The sequence below is a fragment of the Peromyscus californicus genome, unplaced genomic scaffold (assembly GCF_007827085.1).
Source record: "Peromyscus californicus insignis strain IS unplaced genomic scaffold, ASM782708v3 Scaffold_8__1_contigs__length_139910024, whole genome shotgun sequence".
Taxonomy (NCBI): domain Eukaryota; kingdom Metazoa; phylum Chordata; class Mammalia; order Rodentia; family Cricetidae; genus Peromyscus; species Peromyscus californicus.
Window position 1 is genome coordinate 87101774 of NW_026294606.1, and position 22892 is coordinate 87124665.

At 49.4% G+C, this 22892-nt stretch overlaps 1 protein-coding gene across 1 annotated transcript; it reads right to left on the bottom strand.

The window, feature by feature from the left end:
- On the bottom strand, positions 1 to 22134 carry Def8 (differentially expressed in FDCP 8 homolog). The gene is made up of 13 exons (XM_052727598.1): positions 22024 to 22134; positions 18956 to 19109; positions 16970 to 17103; positions 15918 to 16015; positions 12972 to 13121; positions 11660 to 11801; positions 10296 to 10460; positions 9461 to 9588; positions 9236 to 9349; positions 7600 to 7680; positions 6679 to 6819; positions 6414 to 6523; positions 1 to 5544 (listed from the first exon to the last, which is right to left on the bottom strand). Exons 2-13 carry the CDS (start codon positions 18961 to 18963, stop codon positions 5442 to 5444), a joined length of 1374 nt encoding a protein of 457 aa, XP_052583558.1. The 5' UTR covers positions 18964 to 19109; positions 22024 to 22134; the 3' UTR covers positions 1 to 5441.
- Positions 22135 to 22892: the final 758 nt, after the last annotated feature.

Sequence of the window (22892 nt, forward strand, 5' to 3'; positions counted from 1 at the left end):
AAAGACAGGGTTTCTCTGTGGAGTCTTGGCTGTCCTGGAAGTCACTCTGTACACCATGCTAGCCTTGAACTCAGAGATCCACCTGCTTCTGCCTCCCAAGTGGTGAGATTAAAGGTGTGTGCCACCATGCCCAGCTAAAGCTGCTCTATCAAGTATTGGCACAGCAATGAAAAAGTAACTAGTACGCCACCTTAGCCAGGTGTCTTGGCTATTGTTCTATTGCTGTGATAAAACACCATGACCAGGGCATTTAACTGGGGGCTTGCTCACAGTTTCAGAGGGTGAGTCCATGACCACCATGGCCGGGAGTGTGGAGGCAGGCAGGCAGGCCTGGTGCTGAGCAGTAGGTGAGAGCCTATATCCTGATGCCCAGGCAGGAGGCAGAGAGAAACTGGGCCTGATTAAACCGCAAAGCTCACTCCTAGTGACACATCTTCCACAACAAGGCCACATCTCCTAATCTTTCCCAAACAGTTCCACCAACTTGTCAAACATTCAAATATTTGACCTTGCAGGAGCAAAGGCAACTTGGGTTGTATTTTGTTTTGTTTGGGGTTTTTTGTTTGTTTATTTATTTATTTTTGGTTTTTTGAGACAGGGTTTCTCTGTGTAGCTTTGTGCCTTTCCTGGAACTCACTTGGTAGCCCAGGCTGGCCTCGAACTCAGAGATCTACCTGCCTCTGCCTCCCCAGTGCTGGGATTAAAGGCATTCACCAACCACCTCCTGGCATTTTTTTTGTTTTTTGAGACAGGGCTTCTCTGGTGGTTTTGGTGCCTGTCCTGGATCTTGCTCTGTAGACCAGGCTGGCCTCAAACTTAGAGATCTGCCTGGCTCTGCATCCTGAGTTGGTTTCTTGAACTCAGAGATCCACCTGCTTCTGCCTTCCAAGTGCAGGGATTAAAGACATGCACCACTACCACCTGGCCTTGTTTTTTTTTATTTTTTGAAACAGGGTTTCTGTGTGGAGCTCTGGCTGTCCTGGAACTCACTCTGTAGACCAGGCTGGCCTCAAACTCAGAGGTCCCCCTGCCTCTGCATCCTGAGTTGGTTTCTGTTTTGACAGAGTCTCATATAGTCTAAGCTGCCCTCAGACATATTTATGCAGTCAAAGGTCATTGTGAACTCCTGGTATTCCTCCCTCTACCTCCAGAGAGTATTGGATTACAGTCCTGTGCCACCATGCCCAGTTTATGCTAGAGATCAAGCCCAAGGCTTCATGCATGCTAGACATGCTCTTTTCCAGTTTAGCTGCACTCCAGTGTGAACTGATCTTTCTGCTTTGCTGTTTTTTGTTTTTTTGATGCAGGGTCTCTCTACATAGCCCTGACTGGCCTGGAACTCTCTATGTAGACCAAGCTGACCTCAAACTCACAGAGATCCACCTGCCTCTGCTTCCTGAGTGCTGGGATTAAAGGTGTGTGCACCACCACACCCAGTCCTGTGAATAAAATCTTAACTTTAATAGGTGAATTAAAGACATGAAATACTATTTATTTATTTACTTACTTACTTCCTTATTTATTGGGGTTTTGTTTGTTTTGTTTTGTTTGTTTGTTTTTAGAGATAGAGTTTCTCTGTGTGGTCCTGGCTGTCCTGGAACTTGTAGACCAGGCTGGCCTTGAATTTAGAGATCCACCTGCCTCTGACTCCCAAGTGCTGGGAATAAGGTGTGCACCATGATGCCTGGCTGAAAAAAAAATTTTTTTTTAAATTTATCTATTTTATTTTATGTGTACGAGTATTTTGCCTACATGTATATATACACGAATGTGTACCACATTCGTGGCTGGTGCCTACAAAGTCAAAAGAGGGCATAAGATCCTATGGGACTAGAGTTACATATGGTTGTGAGTTGCCATGTGGGTGCTAGGAATGAACCCAGGTCCTCTGCAAGAGCAACCAGTGCTCTTAACTACTAAGCCAATTCTCCAGCCTCCCAAAAAAAATATTCTAGAGGAATATAAATGTGAATTTAGAAAGGGCAATATCTAAAAAGTAATAACAAATGATTACACACACACATACACACATGCACAAACATGCTCACAAGTGTACATGCAGAAAATGAAAATAAAATGAACAGGGCAAAATGTTAACATTTAGGGAATCCAGAAAATGGCCAAATAGGAAGTTTTGCCTACTTTAAAATAAAAGCATCGCCAGGCGGTGGTGGCGCACGCCTTTAATCCCAGCACTCGGGAGGCAGAGCCAGGCGGATCTCTGTGAGTTCGAGGCCAGCCTGGTCTCCAAAGCGAGTTCCAGGAAAGGTGCAAAGCTACACAGAGAAACCCTGTCTCGAAAAACCAAAAAAAAAAAAAAAAAAAAAAAAAAAAAAGCATCAAAAGAAAACTAACACTTGAAACCTGAAAGGGAGCTGTACATTCCTAGGTGGAGGACATCCAAAGTGCAGCTACAGTCCCCGACCTGTGGTTGGAGGCATCTCAACCCAGAGTCTTCTGTGGGTGTGTGGGCTTCTCTCTGGCATAGGGTAACAGCAATTTAGCCTATGAAGATTGAATTGTTTGAGGGTGTCTTATTTGGGGAAAATCATAAAACATTATCCCACTCTATGTCCCAAGCTGACCTCTGACTCTGGATATTCCCTTCTTTCAAGTGTTCAGACTTTGGGGGTACACCACCATGCTGGGGCATACTGAAAGAGTGTTTGTAGTTCCTCTGAAGCCAGTGCATTGAAAACATTATTCAAGGGCAAAGGTCATGGCCTTGAACTGCAATCATGGCACTTTTCCTGCATCTGGCTTACAGAGATGAGTGATGTTTCCAGGAGCTCAAGTAGAGCTCTTGCTGAGTGTGTCATGATTATACAATCAGATGGTCTCATACTTAAGTAAACAAGACAATCGAGGACTTCAGAGAAACAAAGTTCCTATTACAGAGCATTCCTTGCATGCCAAGTACATGAGAAATGGTAAAATAGGTGAAATTCCTGGAACCTAAACCCCATGTGTGAGCATCCCATCTCACCCAAATGAAGACCAAGAAAAATTGGGAAATTTCTCTACACATTGTCAGAAAAGGCTCAGGCCTTGTCTGACACCATTATAAATGTTTCTCCCAATGAACCCCTAAATATTATTTATCCTCAAATATCATACTGAAACCCACAAAATAGGGAAGGCCAAGATGTTTCCCTAAATCTGTAATTGGCTTGTATGTCTGAACTCTGCTTTATCCAAGATTCATAATACACCAGTCCAGACATCCCATATTTAATGAGACTGAGAAAATGGCATGGTCATGACAGGGCCTCCCTGGTTCCATGCTGGATATCACTGGGTGTACTCTTCCATAAGTATTAGCCATGCAAATGGGCTTTTGCTCCTGGCTAGATTATTATTTTTATTATTAATTATTATTGTTATTATTATTTTGGATTTTTTTCCCTTTTTTTGTTTTGTTTTCTCAAGACAGGGTTTCTCTATGTAGCCCTGGCTGTCCTGGAACTCTCTCTGTAGACCAGGCTGTCCTTGAACTCACAGAGATCTGCCTGCCTCTGCCTCCTAAGTGCTGGGATTAAAGGCATGCATCACTACTGCCGCCACTTGGCCTGCTAGACTCTTCTTGCCAAACTGTAGACTCACAGAGGGACCCACGAAAATCTACATCATCCTGAAGTCGAAGGTAGAGAAGAGGTATTGAGGAAGGAGGTTTGGAGTGTATTGTAAGAGGGGGCCCCACACTTTGTTCAACCAACACCAGACTAGTAACATTTCTTTAGACACTATGATTTATAGCTGGGAACATGTGATGCTGATTACACAGGAGGTTCAGGAAGGGCCAATAGCACAGGACAGAAATGTGATACAATGGTAAGAAACACAAAGATTCGGGCGTGTGGGAAAATGGCATTTGGTTTTAAGACCCTCTTTAACACCAAAGAGGAAGCAGGACAGGGACCTGCTGCTGACCCACATCACAAGCAAAGGAACCCTTATTCTTCCACCCTGAGGCAGGTCAACTCCACTTTCCCTATTTCCCAGATGGGAAAATTGAAACAGAAAAGATAGCAAAAGTAAAGCTACCTGATGGTACAGAGGAGCAAGAAAGAGGTGGCAGTACGTCCAGCCACCCCTCAGACAGGCCAGCAAGCTAAGCTTCATCCTGCTCGTTGAGGCGTCCCTTCTTATGCCTCATTAAAGGTGAGGGAAATCCAAGTTGTGACACTCCTTGGCCTCTGCCCACCACCTGTGTGTGTCAAAGGCAATTCACAGGCAGGGAGTAAAGGGGCAGGTGCAAACGATTCCTGCTTCCTAGGAAAGACAGAAGGCAGATTCTGAGAGCCCCTTGACGCTACACACCTTCAACCCTAAGATTTATGGGGTGTGTGCATGGAGGTGGAATGTGCCTCACTGGAAAGCTGTAGGTCATGCCTACCTTCAAAGCCTAGACTTTCCTGCATGGGCCACAGAGCTACTGCTTGGGTCTCTCTCAAGCAAATATTCCTAGCTCTTGGCCTCAGGCTTCTAAATCAAAACTCAGTAACTGATCATCTTTAAGCAGAGCTCTGCAGCAACAGGACAGACTTCTGTGGGAAAATTTGGTCCCCCAAATGCCACACTGGCCAACAACAACTGACCAGCTAACCTGACCTTGAACCTGTTCCCGGGACACAGTCCCACCTATGTAACTGGAGACTGCGATATCTTCCTTGGGATGAGTCCCGCTGCCCAGCTCAGAGCACCAGGATGAAGTGGACTAGGCTACGGCAGGCTTGGCAGGTGTATCTGCCAAGAAAGCTCCACAGACCCCTCCCTCCCTATTGTACAAACAGGGCAGGGAAACACACAGGACTGACAGACTAAGGAGAAGGAGGACTCTCAGGATGCTGAGACAGTCCGTGGGACACCATTGTGAACAGCCCCAGTCCGAGAAAACCTGGAGCCCTAAGGAGACAAGGTGCTAAGAGGGACAGAAGCCTCTAAGTAGAACCTAAATTATCTACAGCAAAGATAAAACTCAGTCAGAAGGCTTCCTCTGGTCTCCCTGGACAGGCCTCTGGAGTTTCTGACCAGTTGTCAGGGTAGTGTAGACAGGAGCAGGGCCCTCTCTAAGGCCCAGAAGGATTGGTTGTAAAGGACTGGAGGGCTCTGTGCCATAGTAGAATGACTCCCCACTTTCCTGGGGAGTCACACCCAGGCTCCCCTGCCTAAGGAGTCCTACAGTGGGGCATGAGCAGCATTCTGACCCCTTTTAGCAGCACACCCAATAAACAGCCAGGCATAGAACTCCCAAGTCTCAGCAAGCACCTGGGGAATGAGAGTCCTTGTGACTACCAGTCACTTCCTTCTGGCCCCAAAGAGATGAAGAGGCCCAGAGAATGCACTCGGGGTCTCCAGAGGAGAATGAACACCTGGCTGGCAATGCCAGCAGGTTGACAGCCAGAGGGGAGGATATGGTGCCTGCTGTCTCCTCCAATGTTCTAGACATCCACATCCAGACCAGGTTCCTGGAACAGTGACTGCTTCCTCAAGTTGAGCCGGGCACACTTGGGGCACGTGGTTGAGTTGTCATAATAGCAGTCCCTGAGGTTAGAAAGATAGGCTGGGTTCTGCACAGAAAATTTTACATCCCGGGCTAGCTCTCAGTATCTTCCTACGAACAGGCAATCAAGCTCAGAGATGCTCACAGCCCTAGGGCAGAAGCAGAATCTGCACCCAAGTATGATTTACCACAAAGCCTGGTACATAGGTGCTAGCCTCCACTGGAGAGTCAGGCTGCCAGCAATCATCCCCAGGCTCCAGGCTTTTTTTATTTGTTGTCTGTGTACCTGTACATGTGAAGGTAGGCACACACATGTCATGATACACTTGTGGAAGACAGGAACAACTTGCAGGAGGTGGCTCTCTTGCCACCGTGTGGGTTTCAGGGATCAAACTCAAGTAACGAGGCTTGGCAGCAAGCTCCTTTACCTACTGAGCCATCTAGTCAGCCCTCTGAGCTCTGACTTACTCGGCCATCTCCATCATTTATTAACGCTAAGGCAGCTTCTACCCCTGGTTCCCAAACTGTGTGTCAAAGTATGATAGGGCTCACTCAGCAGACTCCTTTGTTATTTTGGTTTTTAAACTTTTCTCTTCGGGCTAAGATGACAGACGTGTACTACCATGCCCAGCTCTAGTCTGCACGAGAAATCAAACCCAAGGTTTCATGCATGCTAGGCTACATTCCTAGCCCCTTAATGGAACTTTTAATTTGGACGGACACATCAGGGCCTAACTCCAGCAAAGGGCTCTGAACACCAGACAGCAAAAGCCCAAATGTCTACCTCCTCTCTCCTGGGCAACAGGCTTCACAGGACCAGCTGCAGCCAGGGACAAGGGAAGGCATTCTGCTTAGAAGGCAGGGAGCAGCCTCAATACCTAGCCTGAGAGTGAGCTACAGCCACACTCACCTGTGGAAGACAGCTGAACAGTCGGTGCACACAGAGGTATGGCTGTCAAATGGGAACAGCACGTCACCTTCTTTGCAGAGTTCACACACGAACCCCTTGGCTTGGCACCGCTGTTGGAAAGGGAATCAGTATTAATGACTGGCAAGTAATGCCAACTCAGGCCAGGAATACACTGGGCAATCCTGACCCTGAGGGCTGGTGGACAGAACAGCTAAGAGTCTCCTCTAGACAGGGCCATGATCACAGAGGGGATGAGGAAACTCACCTCACAGTCCAGCTTGATGTGCTTGGCAAAGAGCGTGTGGATCTCAGTGAGCGAGCAGCTGAGGCGGCCCATGTGCACCTCCAAGAGGTCCTGGATAGAGTACATCTCATCGTTCTCCACAAAATGCTGTCGGTCCTGGAGCTGCCAAGACCCAGCAGGTCTTACCCCAAATGCAGAGAAAGGGTCCCCCATTCCCCACCTATGGCCACTCCTGTTGTCAGGACCCAGGGTTCTTGAGGAAACCACAAGTTCATAGGTTATCTGTATAGGGACCCCAAGAGCCTGGAGAAGCCAAAGGGCAGATATGGCCAGGGCAACATTTCCTGATCTATATGCCCCATTGCACACACCTAAAATGCCCCTCCAGCCACGACGGCTGTTCAGGGCTCCTCACCCTTCACAACAGCTTTCCCCTGCCATCCACGCCTCTTCCTGCTCCTGGTCTCTGTTTAGCACCTTCCAGTTCTTCCTACCCCTTGCCCTGCTTGCTTCTATGCACAGTGCTCGCACTCCGACAGACTGCCTATTTCCCTTGCCTTCCGGACCCATCGGCCACTCTCCAAGGGCCTGTCTTGCTCACTATTCCCATAATTCAGAACAGTCTCTGAGATTATTTATTGAGCAAAGCAGTGGGTGAGTCTTAAAACTTCGGTTTTGTTCAACCTGCCCGAGGAGGCTAAGGTCAAGGTCACCTCCATAAAAGCTAAACACGATGATGGCTTATCCTAGTTTCCCAAACAGATCAGAGAACAGTTATGTGTAGAATATTTGATAGTTTGTTTTAGATGACATTCCCAGAATAAAAAGTTTGGAAGGCTGCTAGAAGCATAACCTATCTGGCTACTGCGTTATCTGAAGAATCTGAGCAGGAAGCATCCGATCACCCCGGCTCTCTGAGACCTGTCCCTCTAGCAGTCTGACCTGCAGCAGCAAGCGTGCCTCCATGGCCTCCTTGCAGGTGATGAAGTATGGCTTCATGAGCAGGATGTCTTGGCGCAGCTTCTGCAGACACAGACAACAGGTGGACACCTCAGCCACGGCACACTGGTGGTACTGTTTCTGTGAGGCTAAGGGGCTGGTTTTGTATTGGCTTTACAGGGGCCATGCGCACAGGGTGGCTTCTCCTCATACTGTGGGTGACAGCAAGGTCAGCAGGGACTGGGGAAGGTGCCCTCAAATTCCACCAGATGGTCCTACATTTGAATGGTCTATCCAACCTCAAATGCAAATCACAGTTTCTGAGCTACATAGGATCTTGAGGTTCATTAAACATGCCTCTTGAGAGCTCCCATTCATGTCACTTAGCTCAGTCCCAGAGACAAGCAGTGGGCCCATCCCACCGCCTCAGGTCAGCACTAAGTCATATCCAACACAGTGGGCCGAAATCCTAGGCTGATCCCATACTGCTCATCAGTGCCTTGGCCTTGACCACTCACCTTGCTCCGACTCAGACCCCCCCCCCCCCCTCAAACATGGAATCTAAGTCCTTTCTACTGACTCGCCCAGGACATCATCAAGCCCGGCCTGAACTACAGCACCTTCTGACCTCAGCCCCGACTCTTCCGGCTACAAGTGGCCAAAAGCCATAGAGAGCTGCTGAAAACGTCTAGTATTCACTTGGATTGCTCTAAGTATAGGGTACACTCTAGAATTCAAAGTTATAGTACACATAAAAAGAGAATAAAATAGCTTGACAATTTTGTATGTTGATTATGTATCATAATAATATTTTGATTCTATTGGGCTGAAGAAAATATACTACTAGATAGGTGTAGAAGCACAAACCTGCTGTATACCCACACTTGGGAGGTAGAGACAGGAGGATCAGAGTTCAAGACCAGCCTCAGCTATACATCAAATTCAAGGTCAGCCTGAGCTACATGTGCTACCATGCAGATTTATGCAATGCTGGGAACTGAACCCAGTGCTTCCTGCATCTGAGTTTCATTCATCTGAATTACATCCCCAGCCAGGTAGGTAAATAGGTAGACAGTTGATTGACAGATGGATAGAATTAAAATTGTATTTCACCTTCTCTCTCTCCCTCTCCTCCCTTCTCTCTCTCTCTCTCTCTCTCTCTCTCTCTCTCTCTCTCTCTCTCTCTCTCACACACACACACACACACACACACACACACACACACACTTTCTGACTATCTATCTCAGGCTGACCTCACACTAGTGATCCTCCTACCCAGGCCCCTAATGCTAACATCACAGGATGAGCCACCACCCTAGGTTCTGCTTTTTCAATGAGATTATTAGAGAATTTAACATTGTGTTTATGGTTGTAACTTTTTGTTTTGTTTTTTGAGACAGGGTTTCTCTGTGTAGTTTTGGTGCCTATCCTGGATCTCACTCTGTAGACCAGGCTGGCCTAGAACCTGCCTCTGCCTCCTTAGTGCTGAGATTAAAGGCGTGCGCCACCGCTGCCCAGCTGGTTTTAACATTTTGATCCAAGAGATAGCAAGGAGCCTGTGAAATAGCCCACCTCCTCTGCCCAGAGCCTCCCATGGGGAGACAAGTCCATCCCAACCCTAAGCAGGGCCCAGCCTCACCCGGATCTCCACCAGCTCTTCCACGTAGTTAAACAGCAGAGGGTTAATCTCCCGGAGCCGGAGCACTGGCCGAGACACCATCAATGCCAGGTAGCGCATGCTGCAGCGGGACACCTGCAGGGTAGCTGAGTGACCAGCTTGCAGAGCGAGGACTGGTGGGGCCATGCCCACCTTCGCCCTGCTCTCCCTCCCCACCCCCACAAGCACCGTATCTCCCGCACCAACCTTGCGTGGCTCAAAGTCCCAGTTGTGCACCACTCGAGCGGGGATCACAGCCAGGTCATTCCAGTGGCAGTGGCTGCAGTAGTACTGGCCAGTGTAGTCGCACTGCCGGGCCTCGCTAGGCACACCTCCTGCGGGGCCCGGGTTGTTCCGAGGTCAGACAGCTATGAGGGATTACGGTCTGCCTTCCCTGCCCAAGGACTCACACCATGTGGTCTATCCTCCCTCACCAAGGCTGCAGTAAAGTGTGAGCCAAGTTAGAGGTCCCCTGTACCGCCCCCCAGACTTGACTTACCCATTCTCATCCAGGAGGCCCTTGGCCTTCCCAGTGTCTCGGCAAAATGAGACAACAGAGTAGGAAGACAGAAAGAACCCCTGAAGGGACCCCACAAGTTCATAGTAGTTAATATTTCCATCTCGAGAATGTTTTCATTTTCCTTTCTTCTGCACACTTGGGATGAAACCGAGAGCCTTATATATGCTAAGCAGGCACATCCCCAGTGCAGCATCATTTGTTTTCCCCTAGCCCTTGCCTTTGTGGGCTCTCTGTGACAGTGGGAACACAAAGGCACTATCGTCAGAGATCAGAGATCAGCCCTGGAGAGACTCGGACAAGTCAGGAAACAGCCAGAAACTGACTATTCCCATGGGGACTCAAGGAATGGCAATAACTTCGCTTAGTGACATCCCCAAAACAAGGCACACGGACTGTGCTGGCCCCAGGCCCTCACTCAGCTGTTATAGTACATCTTTTTCACACAGCAGCCAGGTGCCCTTCCTGGATCAGCTCTGCCACTGTTCTCCCCCAACTTGGAAGAGGACCCCATCGTTCACTCACGCAGAGAGATGGGAGCCCGGCACTCAGCACATCGGTAGTCCTGGCTGTCCAGCCCAGTCTCAGGGCAGATGTTCAGCTCATACTCAGCCTGGTGACTAACCTTGGAGCTGACACAGGGTTTGGAGATGAGGTTCAGGCACTTGCTGTGACAGCGGTAATAACACCCTGCAGTGGGAAAATACCCATATCTCTCAAAAGTTGTGGTGTGGATCGCCACAGCCTAGGATGACCTTCAGCTGGACTGCTCCACACACATACTCCATCAGTGCCCCTCCAGTGACCACATCAACTCAAGACTTTCTCCTTGCACTACTGAGTAGCTCAGCATCTCAAAGATCCTCATGTCTCTGGATGCCGAGCTTTGTCTCTTCACCATGACTCACACATCTAGAGTCAACCTGCCATTAGCATCCATCAAACCCAAGCTTTCCAATGAAGTTTCCTCTCTTACATCTCAACTGTCTTCTCCATCTATCTCAGGTTTCAGCGACTCTATCCTTCTGGGGTTGAGACTACAGCATGAGTCATCCTGACTCCTCACTTATTTCTGCAGCCAGCACTGACCTCACTCACTCCTCACACAACACTCAACCTTCATCAGAGATGACCCTCTCTTCCTTCCAGCTCAACTTAGCAACCAGAGTGTAAGTATTCAGCACCCATGTATAGTCCTTACTGCACATACAGAAATGTCCTTGGTCTCCTCTGATGGTACCTCTACTACACTTTCCCCTTAGACATGGTACTCATCCTCACAGGTAATAGACACACATCAACCACAGGGCCTTTGCATATAAGACTCCCCCATACCACATCCTTCCTCCTTAGATAATACTCCTGGCTTGCACCCTGACCTCCAAGTGCTTGCTTAAACTGTCATATGAGTCTTTTCAGTTTACCAAAAATAGTACCCGCTGCACCCCCTATAAATATTATCCCCTTTCAGTTTTCCTTCCTAGCACTGTCTGACATAGCATGCTGTTTCCTAATCCGGCTTCTCATACAGAACAGTACCATCATTCTGCAACACTCTCTCTGCACTATCCAATATGGAAACCACCAGCCTCATGTGGCTACCGAGCATTTGCAAAGTAGATAATAAAACTAATCTACATATTCAACTCAGGTGAATTTTAATTTCAAAAACCTTCTGTGACTCATCAGCACTATACTAAACAGCTCGGATCTAGAATCACGGCCAGTGAAGGCAGGCACGCTGGTCTCCTCTGCTCCTCTCCTCTCCAGCACACGGCAATGCGTGGTCATCTGTACACCCTGGACAAGTCACTCGAACGTGGCCCACGTCTGGGAGCAGAGCATCTATAAGAGTGGGTCTACAGGAGTGGGTCCTGGTCTTGGTCTACCTGTACAGGTGTACCAGGTCTGGATGAGGCCCCAGATGATGGTGTTGCACTTATCACAGGTTTGCTTGACACTCTTGCTCTTCTCCTTGTAGAAGCGATGCTCTAGGAGAACCCGGATGTTGGGTTCCTCCTCATTGGGATCCTGAAGGGGAACAGTCATAGGTGAGCGAAGCTGTAGCTGCTCCTTCCCTTTGCTCCAGAAGGTCAGCAAATGCCTTCCTGGAACTGCCTGCAGCAGAGATGCTGAGTTTCTGCCCAAATGCATCTTGCCCCTCTCTCCTTAGCAGCACAGCTGTAGCTGGGTACCAGCCCTCAAGAACACACCCAGCTTTCCCCAGCCTCTTTGCATCCAGGTCTGTACAGTCCCGAGGGCCTGTAAGCAGGAGGGAGGTTGCCTCGGCCCTTCTGTTTGCTGTGGTAGGGTGACCTCAGACTCCCTTCAGGATCTGGCAGAGTAACAGAAAGGACGACCTAGGGCTCTAATATTTCTGGCTGCTGCCTGGACCAAGTGAGTGGCTTTCTTTCATGAGGAAAACAACCACTGTTCCTGGCATATGCTTGCTACCATATCTATCCTTACCTATTCCCTAACGAATATTCCACTTCAAACTCCCAGAGTTTCAGAGTCAGTACAAGGGATACAACAGACCACCAAGCCAAAAAAACACAGGCTTGGGACTAAAACCTGGGGTGGATTCTATGATACACTGTCGTCACCTCCTGCTGACACCTTCAGGTTGTCACTCCTCCTGGGTCACACAACTCAAAGAGCTGTCAACACACTTGCTTCAGTGGGTGGTCACAAAACTCACCAATGGCTGTGATGTTTCCAGAATAAGCATATACATAATCCAAGTCTCATCAATTGCTGTGAATGTCCCTAAGCTTGTGAGCCAGGCCTGGCTAATCAGTCACCATTGACCTCCTGGCCACACTGAGAAAGGTAAACTTGTGGAAAGACAGGTTTCAGTTGCTGAGGTCATCCCTGCCACCTCCGAGCGCCTACCTGAAGGCCGATGCAACACAAGGTAGATCAAAAGAGTACAGGATTCCTGACGTTGTTAGGAGCTGCCCTCCCCGCAAATGGTTAACCAAACAATCTTTCTTCCCTTTGCTCTAAGCACCTTAGGATTGGCTTTCTGTCCCTCCAAATCAAGAGGGGCTGTCCTACCAGGGAAGTGACTAGCCTACACTTTCACCCTGCTTTTCTCGCCCCACCCCCTGGAAGGAGCCAAGGGCACCCTGTCCTCCTGCCTCCCACGGTTCCAGCCATGCTCCAGGCACGTCTGTGGCAGAGCAGGTCCACACCCACCTTCAGCTCCTGGAGCTTCAGCCGGAGGTGAATGAGCCTCACCACAGCATCCTTCTGTTTCTCTGACTGCTCTGGCAGCTCCAGAATCACCTGCTTGCACTCTTCAATGGCCTGCCGCAGCTGCTGGACATCGGAGGCTAGGAAAAGACCCTACCCAGGTTGGAAGGCCACAGTCAGATGACTACCTGGAAGTCCCTCCCCATGGAAGGTAGGCCTGTCTTCATGAGTATGTAGGCACATAGCAGACCTCAGCTCCTTCACCCAGATGAAGACTTGCTCAAGGCCCAGGAGAGTTAGCAACACTTAAGAATCCACTCGTGCTCCCTACTCCTAGCTGGGACGATCTACCCACAGGCCTCTAAACACTTAATTCGGGAGACTTTCCAAAAGACAACTTCCACAGCTGGCTCGGTTGATGAAGTGCTTGCCTAGCATACACGAGGTCCTGGGTTCGGTCCCCAGCACCAAATAAACCTCCCTTGACCTCCCTTGGTCTGTATCCAAACAGGAGGTGGAGGCAGGAAGATCGGGGGTTAAACATAACAAATTGGAGGACAGACAGGGCTAGAGACTTGTCTCAAAAACAGGGAAAAGAAAAAAAAAAAAAGGTTAAATTCATCTTCAGTTACATAGCAATTACATAACAAGTTTGAGGCCAACCTGGACTACTTGAGAACCTGTCCTAAAGACAAAACAAGGGGCTGGGAAGAGGACAATCAGTGAGGTGCTTGCCATTCAAGTATGAGGACCTGAGTGGGGACCCCAGCACACAGATAAAATGCTTCGTAAGGCAGAACAAGTCTCTAATCCTAGTGCTGGGGAAATGGAAACAGATGATCCCCGGTGTTCCTTGGTCAGCTGGGCTGGCTGAATAAGTGAGCTCCAGGTTCAGTGAGACTCTGTCTCAAAATAAATAAACAAGGTGGAGCAGGTGAGGCAGAGGCAGGTGGATCTCTGTGAATTAGAAGCCGGTCTGATCTACTTAGCGAATTCCAGGCCAGCCAGGGCTACATAGCGAGACCCTATCTCAACCAACCAACCAAACAAACAAGTAAATATCATGTACTCATGTACAGACACATATACCAAACACACAATAAAGAAAATGTTTTTAAAAATACCAGGCCGTGGTGGCACAGGCCTTTAATCCAGCACTCGGGAGGCAGAAGCAGGTGGATTTCTGAGTTCTAGGCCAGGCTGGTCTACAGAGCCAGTTCCAGAACAGCCAAAGTTATGTAGAGAGAAACCCTGTCTCATGGGGGTGGGGATGACGTCTAAGAGCTGGGAGTGTTAGTCAGTAGTAGAGTGCTTATCTAACACGCCAGAGGCCCCCAACATTACACACACACACACACACACACACACACACACTTCCTCTTTAGAAATCCAAATCCAGTAGCCCTTTTAGCCATGCTGTTTTATTTCTAAAAAGAAAGCTGAGAAAATGAGGAAGAGGTCTCTGGCCTAAAGGCTAAGAAGCTAGTGAAGCAGCCTGAAGGTGTACTCACCCCAGACTCAGTACTTCCGAGTGCTATCTCATATACTGACCCAGAAGCTCAGAGCCTAGCTAAGGCTCCAGACCTAGAATGCTCTGCTTCCAGGTTCAGACCTCAGAGCATGTGCGTGTGTGTGTGTGTGTGTGGGGGGGGGGGGGGGGGGGTCAGCTGACTCTGCCCTCAAGAGACACGCTCCTCCTTCCACAAGACGGGCTTTCAAAACACCCAGGCAGAAAGGTAGTGGTGCCCTTCCTTCCTCATTGGAGCTCATTTTGAGGCTAAGAAGAAGTGTGAGACATGTTATAAAAAATAGAAAACACCCTGGGCCTGATGGCATGGGCATGTAATCTAACTAGTTGAGAGTCTGAGGCATTAAAAAATTCAAGACCTGCCTGGGCTACAAAGCAAGTTTCAGGCTAGCCGTAGAAACTTAGGAAGAATTAATTTCAAAATGAAAAGTTAAAAAATGAGGGCTGGAGTGACAGCTCAGTAGTTAAGAGCACTTGCTCCTACCTGGGTGGTACAGCACACACCTTTAGTCCCAGCACTTGGGAGGCAGAAGCAGGTGGATCTCTGTGAGTTCGAGGCCAGCCTGGTCTACAGAGCAAGTTCCAGGATAGGGCTACACAGAGAAATGCTGTCTTAAAAAACCTAAAAAAAAAAAAAAAAAAGCACTTGTTCCTCTTGCAGAGATATTAAATCAGTTCCTAGTACCCACAAAGTGGTTCTCAGATGCCTATAATTCCAGTTCCAAGGGATAAATACCCTCTTCTGGCCCCACAGGCACACATGTGGTGTACATACATACATGCAGCCACTCACATAAACACACAAAATAAAAATAAGTAAATCTTTTTTAAAAGAGGGGTTTGAGGCTGGGGATACAGCTCAGTTGTATTCCTGATCATTCCTGAGGCTCTGAGTCTAATCTCTAGTGTACAGACACACACATAAAAATTATATACATACACAAGCTAAGCGTAGTGGCACACACCTTTAATCCCAGCACTCAGGAGGCAGAGGCAGGCAGATCTCTTTAAGTTCAAGGCCAGCCTGGTCTACATAGTGAATTCCAGGCCAGCCAGAGTAATACAGTGTGACTCTGTCTCAAATAAAAATTAACATACATACATACATACATACATACATACATACATACATACATACATAAATGGATGAATGAATGAATGAATGAATGAAAGAGGAGCTCCACCTCCCTTCCCCAAGCTGTCTCTAGACCCTCAGACTTTGAAGATGAGGGTCAGGTACCATGTATGTTTCAGATTCGAAACCCAGGAGACTTGGCTGACTTGGGAGCCACTGAACCCAACAGTAGTGGCTAGCTAGAAAGGAAGCTGCACCAGCTCATGAGAGTGTCTGAACCGCTAGCCACCTGAAAGTGCTGTGATGTGGATAACACCTACGTAAGGGTCTAGACTCCAAACCTTACCACAGGGCGGGAAAAGTGGTCTTCAGACAGGCCAAGATCCATCACGCGCTCAGAGTAGTGGAACTCAGGCTCCCCAGTGGGCAGCTCAGGCAGAGTCTCTGGAGTAAGAAAACATGCATGAACGGTGGCAAAGGTCTGCCTGCTGCTCTTTCTCCTCATTCCCCAGGGAGGTAGCTGGGGTGGACAGAATCAAACCAGAGGTGTTGGGGAGCCCACAGAAAGGGGGTACCGGGGAAAGCTAGACACCACTCAGCTGTCTGCTTCTGTCCGGTTGGCATTTGTAAGTGACTGTCTCGCTGTGAAAACCAGAAAGCACTAATCAAAGTTACAAGTGAAAGGTTCCAGGTCCTGATCCCCTTGTAGGAGGTCTGACTCTTGTGCTTTGCCAAAACAACAGCAATAACAACAACAAAAACTTGTGAACCAATACTGGCAGTGCCCAGGGAGGTCCACAGGTAGCATTATAGAAACATCCCAAACTGGGTGTGGCCACACATGCCTGCAATGCCAGCCTTTGGGAAGCTGAAATAGAATCACTAGTTTCAGTTTCAGACCAACCTTGGCTGTATAGAGACCCAGTCTCCAAATAAACAAAAACTGTCCCAATTTCTAAGGCAGATGCTTCCTGTGTGACTGAAGAAAAACCACTCACTGTCTACATCACACAATTCATGAAGTCCTGTGTGAACTTCAGGCCACCCAAACAACCACTCTGGTCCCAAGACTCTAATTATCTTATCCAAAATGACTGCCCTCCTCCCTTTCTGATCCCAAGAAGGCGGAGGTCTATCCACAGATATTTCATTCACTCGACTCTTCTCCCTAGAACCTGGCTCTGAGTTTTCTCCAAGTGTTCACTAAGCACATACGTGTGAGGCCCTGGGACTCAACAGTGAGTGATTCTCCAGACTCAGATCCCTGCCCTCTAGAGCGTTCATTCTGGTCAGGTGGAAAGTGACTATGCCCACCCCACGGGAAGGGCCACAGGCAGACAGAGTGGTGAGGCTGGTGTAAGGTGTCCGTCTGTACAGCCCTCACCCTGCAGTGCTCACCTTCAGAAGTGACTTCTTGGGACTTCTCACTGGGCTCCTGTTCATGTTGTCTTGGTCCAAGCGGCTTGTTGAAAGGGTTGAGGTGGGCCTGCCGGAACCGAGCCAGCTTCTCATCATATTCCATAGCATCCCACCTGCAAGGCCCAGCAAGGCTGAGATGAGTGGCCAAGTCCCAAGCTCATCATGGCTCATCCCTTTTCTCCAGTCCCCGGTCTCTTTCACTTCCCAGAGGCTGGGAGATAGTGCAGGGCAACTCCACAAAGGCATCCTTCTCCCCACAGGCCACCTCAGCTACCTCTAACCAGGCTCCACAGGCAGTGTTGTCTCAGAAGAACCCCCAGTGATGAGGGCTAGCCCAGGGGTACAGGCTTATTCCAGGGTGCCTGCTCCTGTGCAGGAGCTCCTTTGGCCCCAGATGCCCTAGGGCTCTAGCCCTGGGGCTACTGGCTCTTTAATGGGCCTCAAATGGCCAATTTCCCACTTGGCCCCAGGCCAGCCAGGCCCCTGCTGCTAGCCTGTTCTTACAAGACACACCTCTTGGAACTGGATCTTCCTTCCTGTCCCCTTACTCGGGGTGTTCTATATAAAGCAGAGCTCCCAAAAATACCATCCCTGTTCACCGGTGGGGCCAAATCCAAGGCCCATCCTTGTCCTGCTCCTGGCAGGGGAACCTAGGCACTCTTCCCTGGCCCCAACAATGCATCTAGGTTCTAGTATGGGCTAGTACCTCTTGAGCCTGCATTCCAGTCCTGCTTCAGAACCACATGGTCTGAGTTATTCCTATAGCATCCTGCCCTGGGATCCCATGTAGCAGGAAGTGTTTAGCATCAAGATCACTAGGCACTCTTTCCCCTCCCTAGAGCTCAGCCCACATTGGGAATACAAAGCTGGTGGCCCCTGGCAAAAAGGGAAGGGCTGTATCTGAATGAAACAGAAGCGGTTGGAATGCAGTTCTCCACTTATCTAGTTGGGCCACATTCCATAGCTTCTCTCTGCCTCTGTTTCCTCACCCAGAGGCGGGGCACTGGTTGGTGAAACTAGTTCGTAGACACTTAGCAAAACAGGTGTGGTGGTGCACGCCTTTGATCCCAGGGCTTGGGAGGCAGAGGCAGGCGGATCTCTGTGAGTTCGGGCTAGCCTGGTCTACAAAGTGAGTGCCAGGATAGCCAGGGTACACAGAGGAACCTTGTCGTGAAAAAAGACAAAAATGGCCGGCCGGTGGTGGCGCATGCCTTTAATCCCAGCACTCGGGAGGCAAAGCCAGGCGGATTTCTGTGAGTTCAAGGTCAGCCTGGGCTACAGAGTGAGTTCTAGGACAGGCACCAAAGCTACACAGAGAAACCCTGTCTCGAAAAACAAAACAAAACAAAACAAAAATGAAAAAAGAAAGAAGACGACCTGTGACTCCCTCCCCGCTCCTTCACGGAAAAGAAAAATAGGGGCACTAAGTCCAGAGCGGCTGACCCTGCTCAGTCCTCACTCTGTGGAGTGGCAACCTGTACCCATGGCTCCTCTCGACACCTGCAGGGGCCCTCTCTAGAGCACATCCTGCTGGCTTTGCCTCTGTTCAGGGAGAAGGCCATAGTCTGGTGAGAACTAGTAGCTGCTAAGAGAAGGTACAAGGCAGTGGTTCTCAACGTGTGGGTCTCGTCCCCGTCTGGGGTTGGGTTGAATGACCCTTTCACAGGGGTCGCATAGCAGATATTTACATTATGATTCATAGCAGCAGCAAAATTGCAGTTATGAAGTAGCAACGAAAATGATTTTCTGGTTGGGGGTTATCACAACAGGAGGAACTGGATTAAAGAGCCAGTGTATCAGGAAAGTTGAGAACCACTGCCTAAGGGGATGCAGGTGCCCTGGGCTGATGACTTTGGGTAAGCCACACAGCGCACTATAGTTGGGGGTCCCTGACCAGCACCTCCCAAGCATTCTAAGGACTAGCCAGAGTGCAGGAGAGATTAAACTATGCCCGTGTTCACTCACCCTTTCATCCTGAGTGAGGAATCATCATTGCCGCACAATTGCCCAGCCTTCCCTGCACCTAGGCATGGTAATATGACTGTTCCGATCAATAGAACGGGAGCAGAAAGATCACTCGGGACTTCTCAGAATCCTTCTTCCGCCCTTCCTCCTCTGTCTGGAATGCAGATGTCATGGGGGGAAGCTGTCAGAACCACCTTGAGCTATGACAGAAGCCACAAATGAGGACTGCCAAGCAACAAGATCGAAAGCAATCCCACCGAGCCTAGAGCTGCTCACCACTAGGTTTCAGTCACGTAAGGCAGAAACAAACTTGTTTACTCTACTGCTATTGGAAGGGAGAGTTGGTTCTTGCAGGCAAAATACACTCTAATAGACCACTCCAGTCACCTCATGTTGACAAAACGAACAACCTCAACCTGAGTGCGAGCTCCGCCAGCCACACAGTCTTTCTCTGCTCCCAATTTCTCATGTCTCAAAAGAGGAATTGTAATAGTACCACGCAGGGTTAAACAGTAACAGGGATAACCACGGGGGGAGGGGGGCACGACACAGACTCTCGTACCCTTAATCTATAAAGCCTGTTATTCACCCAGTCCCTCCCCCTCTTGTTAGACTCTATGGATGTGCCCATTGCCCATGCTCTTATTGCAAAATTCCACCAGGCACAGAATAATGACAGGCTGTCTCCAAGAACAAACTAGCCATCTATCTCTATCTCTATCTTACATGGGAAAATTCCCTTCAACAATGAGAAAGACTCCAGGCGGTGGTGGCACAAGCCTTTAATTCCAGCACTAGGGAGGCAACCTTTCTTTTGTTGTTTTTTGTTTTTTGTTTTTTCAAGACAGGGTTTCTCTGTGTAGCCCTGGCTGTCCTGGAACTCGCTCTGTAGACCAGGCTGGCCTCGAACTCACAGAGATCCGCCTGGCTCTGCCTCCCGAGTGCTGGGATTAAAGGCGTGCGCCACCACCCGCCTCGGCATAAAATTATATTCTTAAGAAGTGGAGGCAGATGGAGCTCTGTGAGTTCAAGGCCAACCTATACTACATAACAAGTTGCAGGCCAGCCAGAGAAACATGGTGAGGCCCTGTTTAAAAAAGAAGGAGCCGGGCGGTGGTGGCGCACACCTTTAATCCCAGCACTCGGGAGGCAGAGCCAGGTGGACCTCTGTGAGTTCGAGGCCAGCCTGGGCTACCAAGTGAGTTCCAGGAAAGGCGCAAAGCTACACAGAGAAACCCTGTCTCGAAAAACCATTAAAAAAAAAAATTAATTAAAAAAAAATAAAAAAGAAGGAAGTCTCAGGACTAATAAACCTTCTACGCTCCCCAACAAACAAAAACAATAAAATGCCTTCATTTTTCTCTGTTGGCAGCATGAACTTCTCAAAACCAGCTCTTCCCTTTCTCTCAAACTCTCTCCTTTACAATTAAAACTTCTGCCTAAGAGTTCACACACAGGCTGGTTTCATTTCCATAACCACGAGACAATATCCATGGGGTCTAGTATCAGGATTGTTGTAATGATTAAATTCATTAATAAAAAGGTCCAAGCTGGGCAGCAGTGGTGCATGCCTTTAATTCCAGCACTCTGGAGGCAGAGGCAGGCAGCCTCGTCTACAAAGTGAGTTCCAGGACAGCTAGAGCTGTTACACAGAGAAGCCCTGTCTTGAAAAACCAAAATAATTAATAATAATAATAATAAATGAAATTTGTTTTATACTATTCTCTTGCCTGGAAGTCAAGAGAGTAGTCTGAGATAGAAGGGAAGGATGACTGTGTAGTTTGGTGACACCAGAAGCTGCTCAGCAGCCACTGACATCCTATGGTGACCAGCCCAATCTCAAAGGGTGCAGGAGCCACTCCCAGAAGCCTTCCCTGGAAATCTCCTGATGTTTTAGAACATAGTCAGAGGGGTCCAAAGACCTTGGCAAGAATACTTGCCAGCAACTCTCCTCTGGGCTGCCTTTCCAAGAAAATGGTTCCCTTAGCCATCTCCTGAGTGGCACTGCCACCACCTGATCTGGAACAAAAGCAGGGGATGAATTAAGCAACGGAGCCATTTGACCTGTCAGCCTAGTTTGTCTGGAACCAGTTTGGAGAATCATACTGCCCTGACAACTGGGAACAAACAGACAACATCCCAGCACAGGCTGCTGGAAGCAACAGCGGGCTTTGAGTATGACACCATCTCCTGTTTCCCCACCCACCTCACAGAGGTCTGCACCCAGAATTCACCGCTGGTCTCAAGAAAAAAGATTCAAGAAAGGGGAAAACAAAACAAAACTCCATTCTATCAAGCCCCTGCAGAGCCCTCTCTGAGTAAAGATGGAGGGACTGTGGACGCATCAGAGGTACTAGGTGGGAGTTCAGAACGTGTTTCTGATATCAAGAGCCTGCCTCCCATGTATTACTGTGGGTTCAGTCACCAAAAAGTGCTAGTCCAAGGGCCACAGGAGGGCCTGAGAAGGTACAAGGTACATCCTATCTGTAGCAGGGATGGACGGGAAATACAGGCTAATCAGGGCCAGTGTTAACCATTCTCAACTACCCAAGCAGGAGCAGCGAAGCCACCCCAGAAGCGCGGCTCACACTTCTACCCACTACAATATGAATTCATTCTGAGGATGCTCCTGTCCTCACTGGGGCAGGTCTGTATGACACTCCTCACTTACTTCATGAACTGTGAAACCGAAGGCTCAAAAAAGCCCAACATGGCAAGAGGGCGGACAGCCCTGTGGTCTTTATGTCGGAAGTCCCATACACAGCCTCTGACTGCCACCCGGGGGGCTGGAGGGGCGGGGGTCCCCATCTGTGCATGCTAAGCTCTGCCCCACGTAATGCGGGGACCAATGAGGTCACCAAGGCCTTGCGCACAGCGGAGAGCCAGCAGGCGGCAGCCGGGAGCTGGACGTCTTGCTTGAGGCCTCTGCCAGTTCTGCGCCCTGGGTGCGCGCGACAGAAACCGGATCCCGGAGTCCGGCCAATGGCGATTGCGTGCCGAGATCTGTACCCTCGCCTGCTTCCCCACCAGACCCACGGGTCGCCTGCGGAGGCCGCTCCGCCGCTTACCTGGCTGCCGCTACATTGTACCGGACCGGCTGGCTACACTGTACTCCGTTGTCGCTGCTACATTGTACCGGCTCCGCCGCCCGCTGCTGCCGCCTCCGGCCAGGAGGTTCATGACACCGGTTGCCCCTCTGGCTCACTAGAGTGCCTCCCAGTCTCCCGCCTCAGGGTCACGGGTGCTTTGCCTTTGCCATGAGTCTTTTCTCGCTTCTGAGAAATTTTCTTCCCCTAGTAATTGCATTCGAGCAACCACAGTGGCAACCCCTCAACTTCCCCACAACTCCAACTCTGGCATTCAACTGTCCCCAGGACACCACCATGTAGACACCTAAGGTGCATCTCAAGCTCCAAAATTCTGAGAAAACAACACACACACACACACACACACACACACACACACACACACACACACACACACACACACACACACGCCTCTCTTTGATATCAGGTGAATCATTCCCACCTGAGGCCAAACTTTAGTGCATTCCTGACCATATTCCCCAGATGTTTTGTCAGGCCTGACTTCCGCCAATGCCCAGGACTAGCCAGTCCTCTCCCACTCATGGTAACCACCACAGCCATGGTAGGTAGCCTCACCATGCTCAGCTCCCTTCAAGTCTCAGCCCAGCAACTGGAAGTGTCCTGGGGAAGAAGTCTGCCTCAGACTTCGCTCTCCCAGCTCTCTCACCAGCATCCTCCCTCGCCCCTAACAGGCCAAGTCCATACTTGGGGCCCTGTCCAGACCAGTCTCTATGAAACATTCTTTCCTAATGACAGCCAAATGTCTCCCCTAATGCCTCCATCCTCAGTTGCTAGCACAGGTCTCTGAAAGGTAAGGCCCTTTCCCTAGCATACTCGTCACTGTCTGAAAT

What these genes read in the sequence shown, in the direction of transcription:
- Def8 (XM_052727598.1), bottom strand. An exon ending in CCAAGAAGTCACTTCTGAAG is followed by an intron (nt 16,016 to 16,969) that starts GTGAGCACTGCA and finishes TTCTTACTCCAG; the next exon opens with AGACTCTGCCTGAGCTGCCC. An exon ending in GACCTGGTACACCTGTACAG is followed by an intron (nt 10,461 to 11,659) that starts GTAGACCAAGAC and finishes TTCCCACTGCAG; the next exon opens with GGTGTTATTACCGCTGTCAC.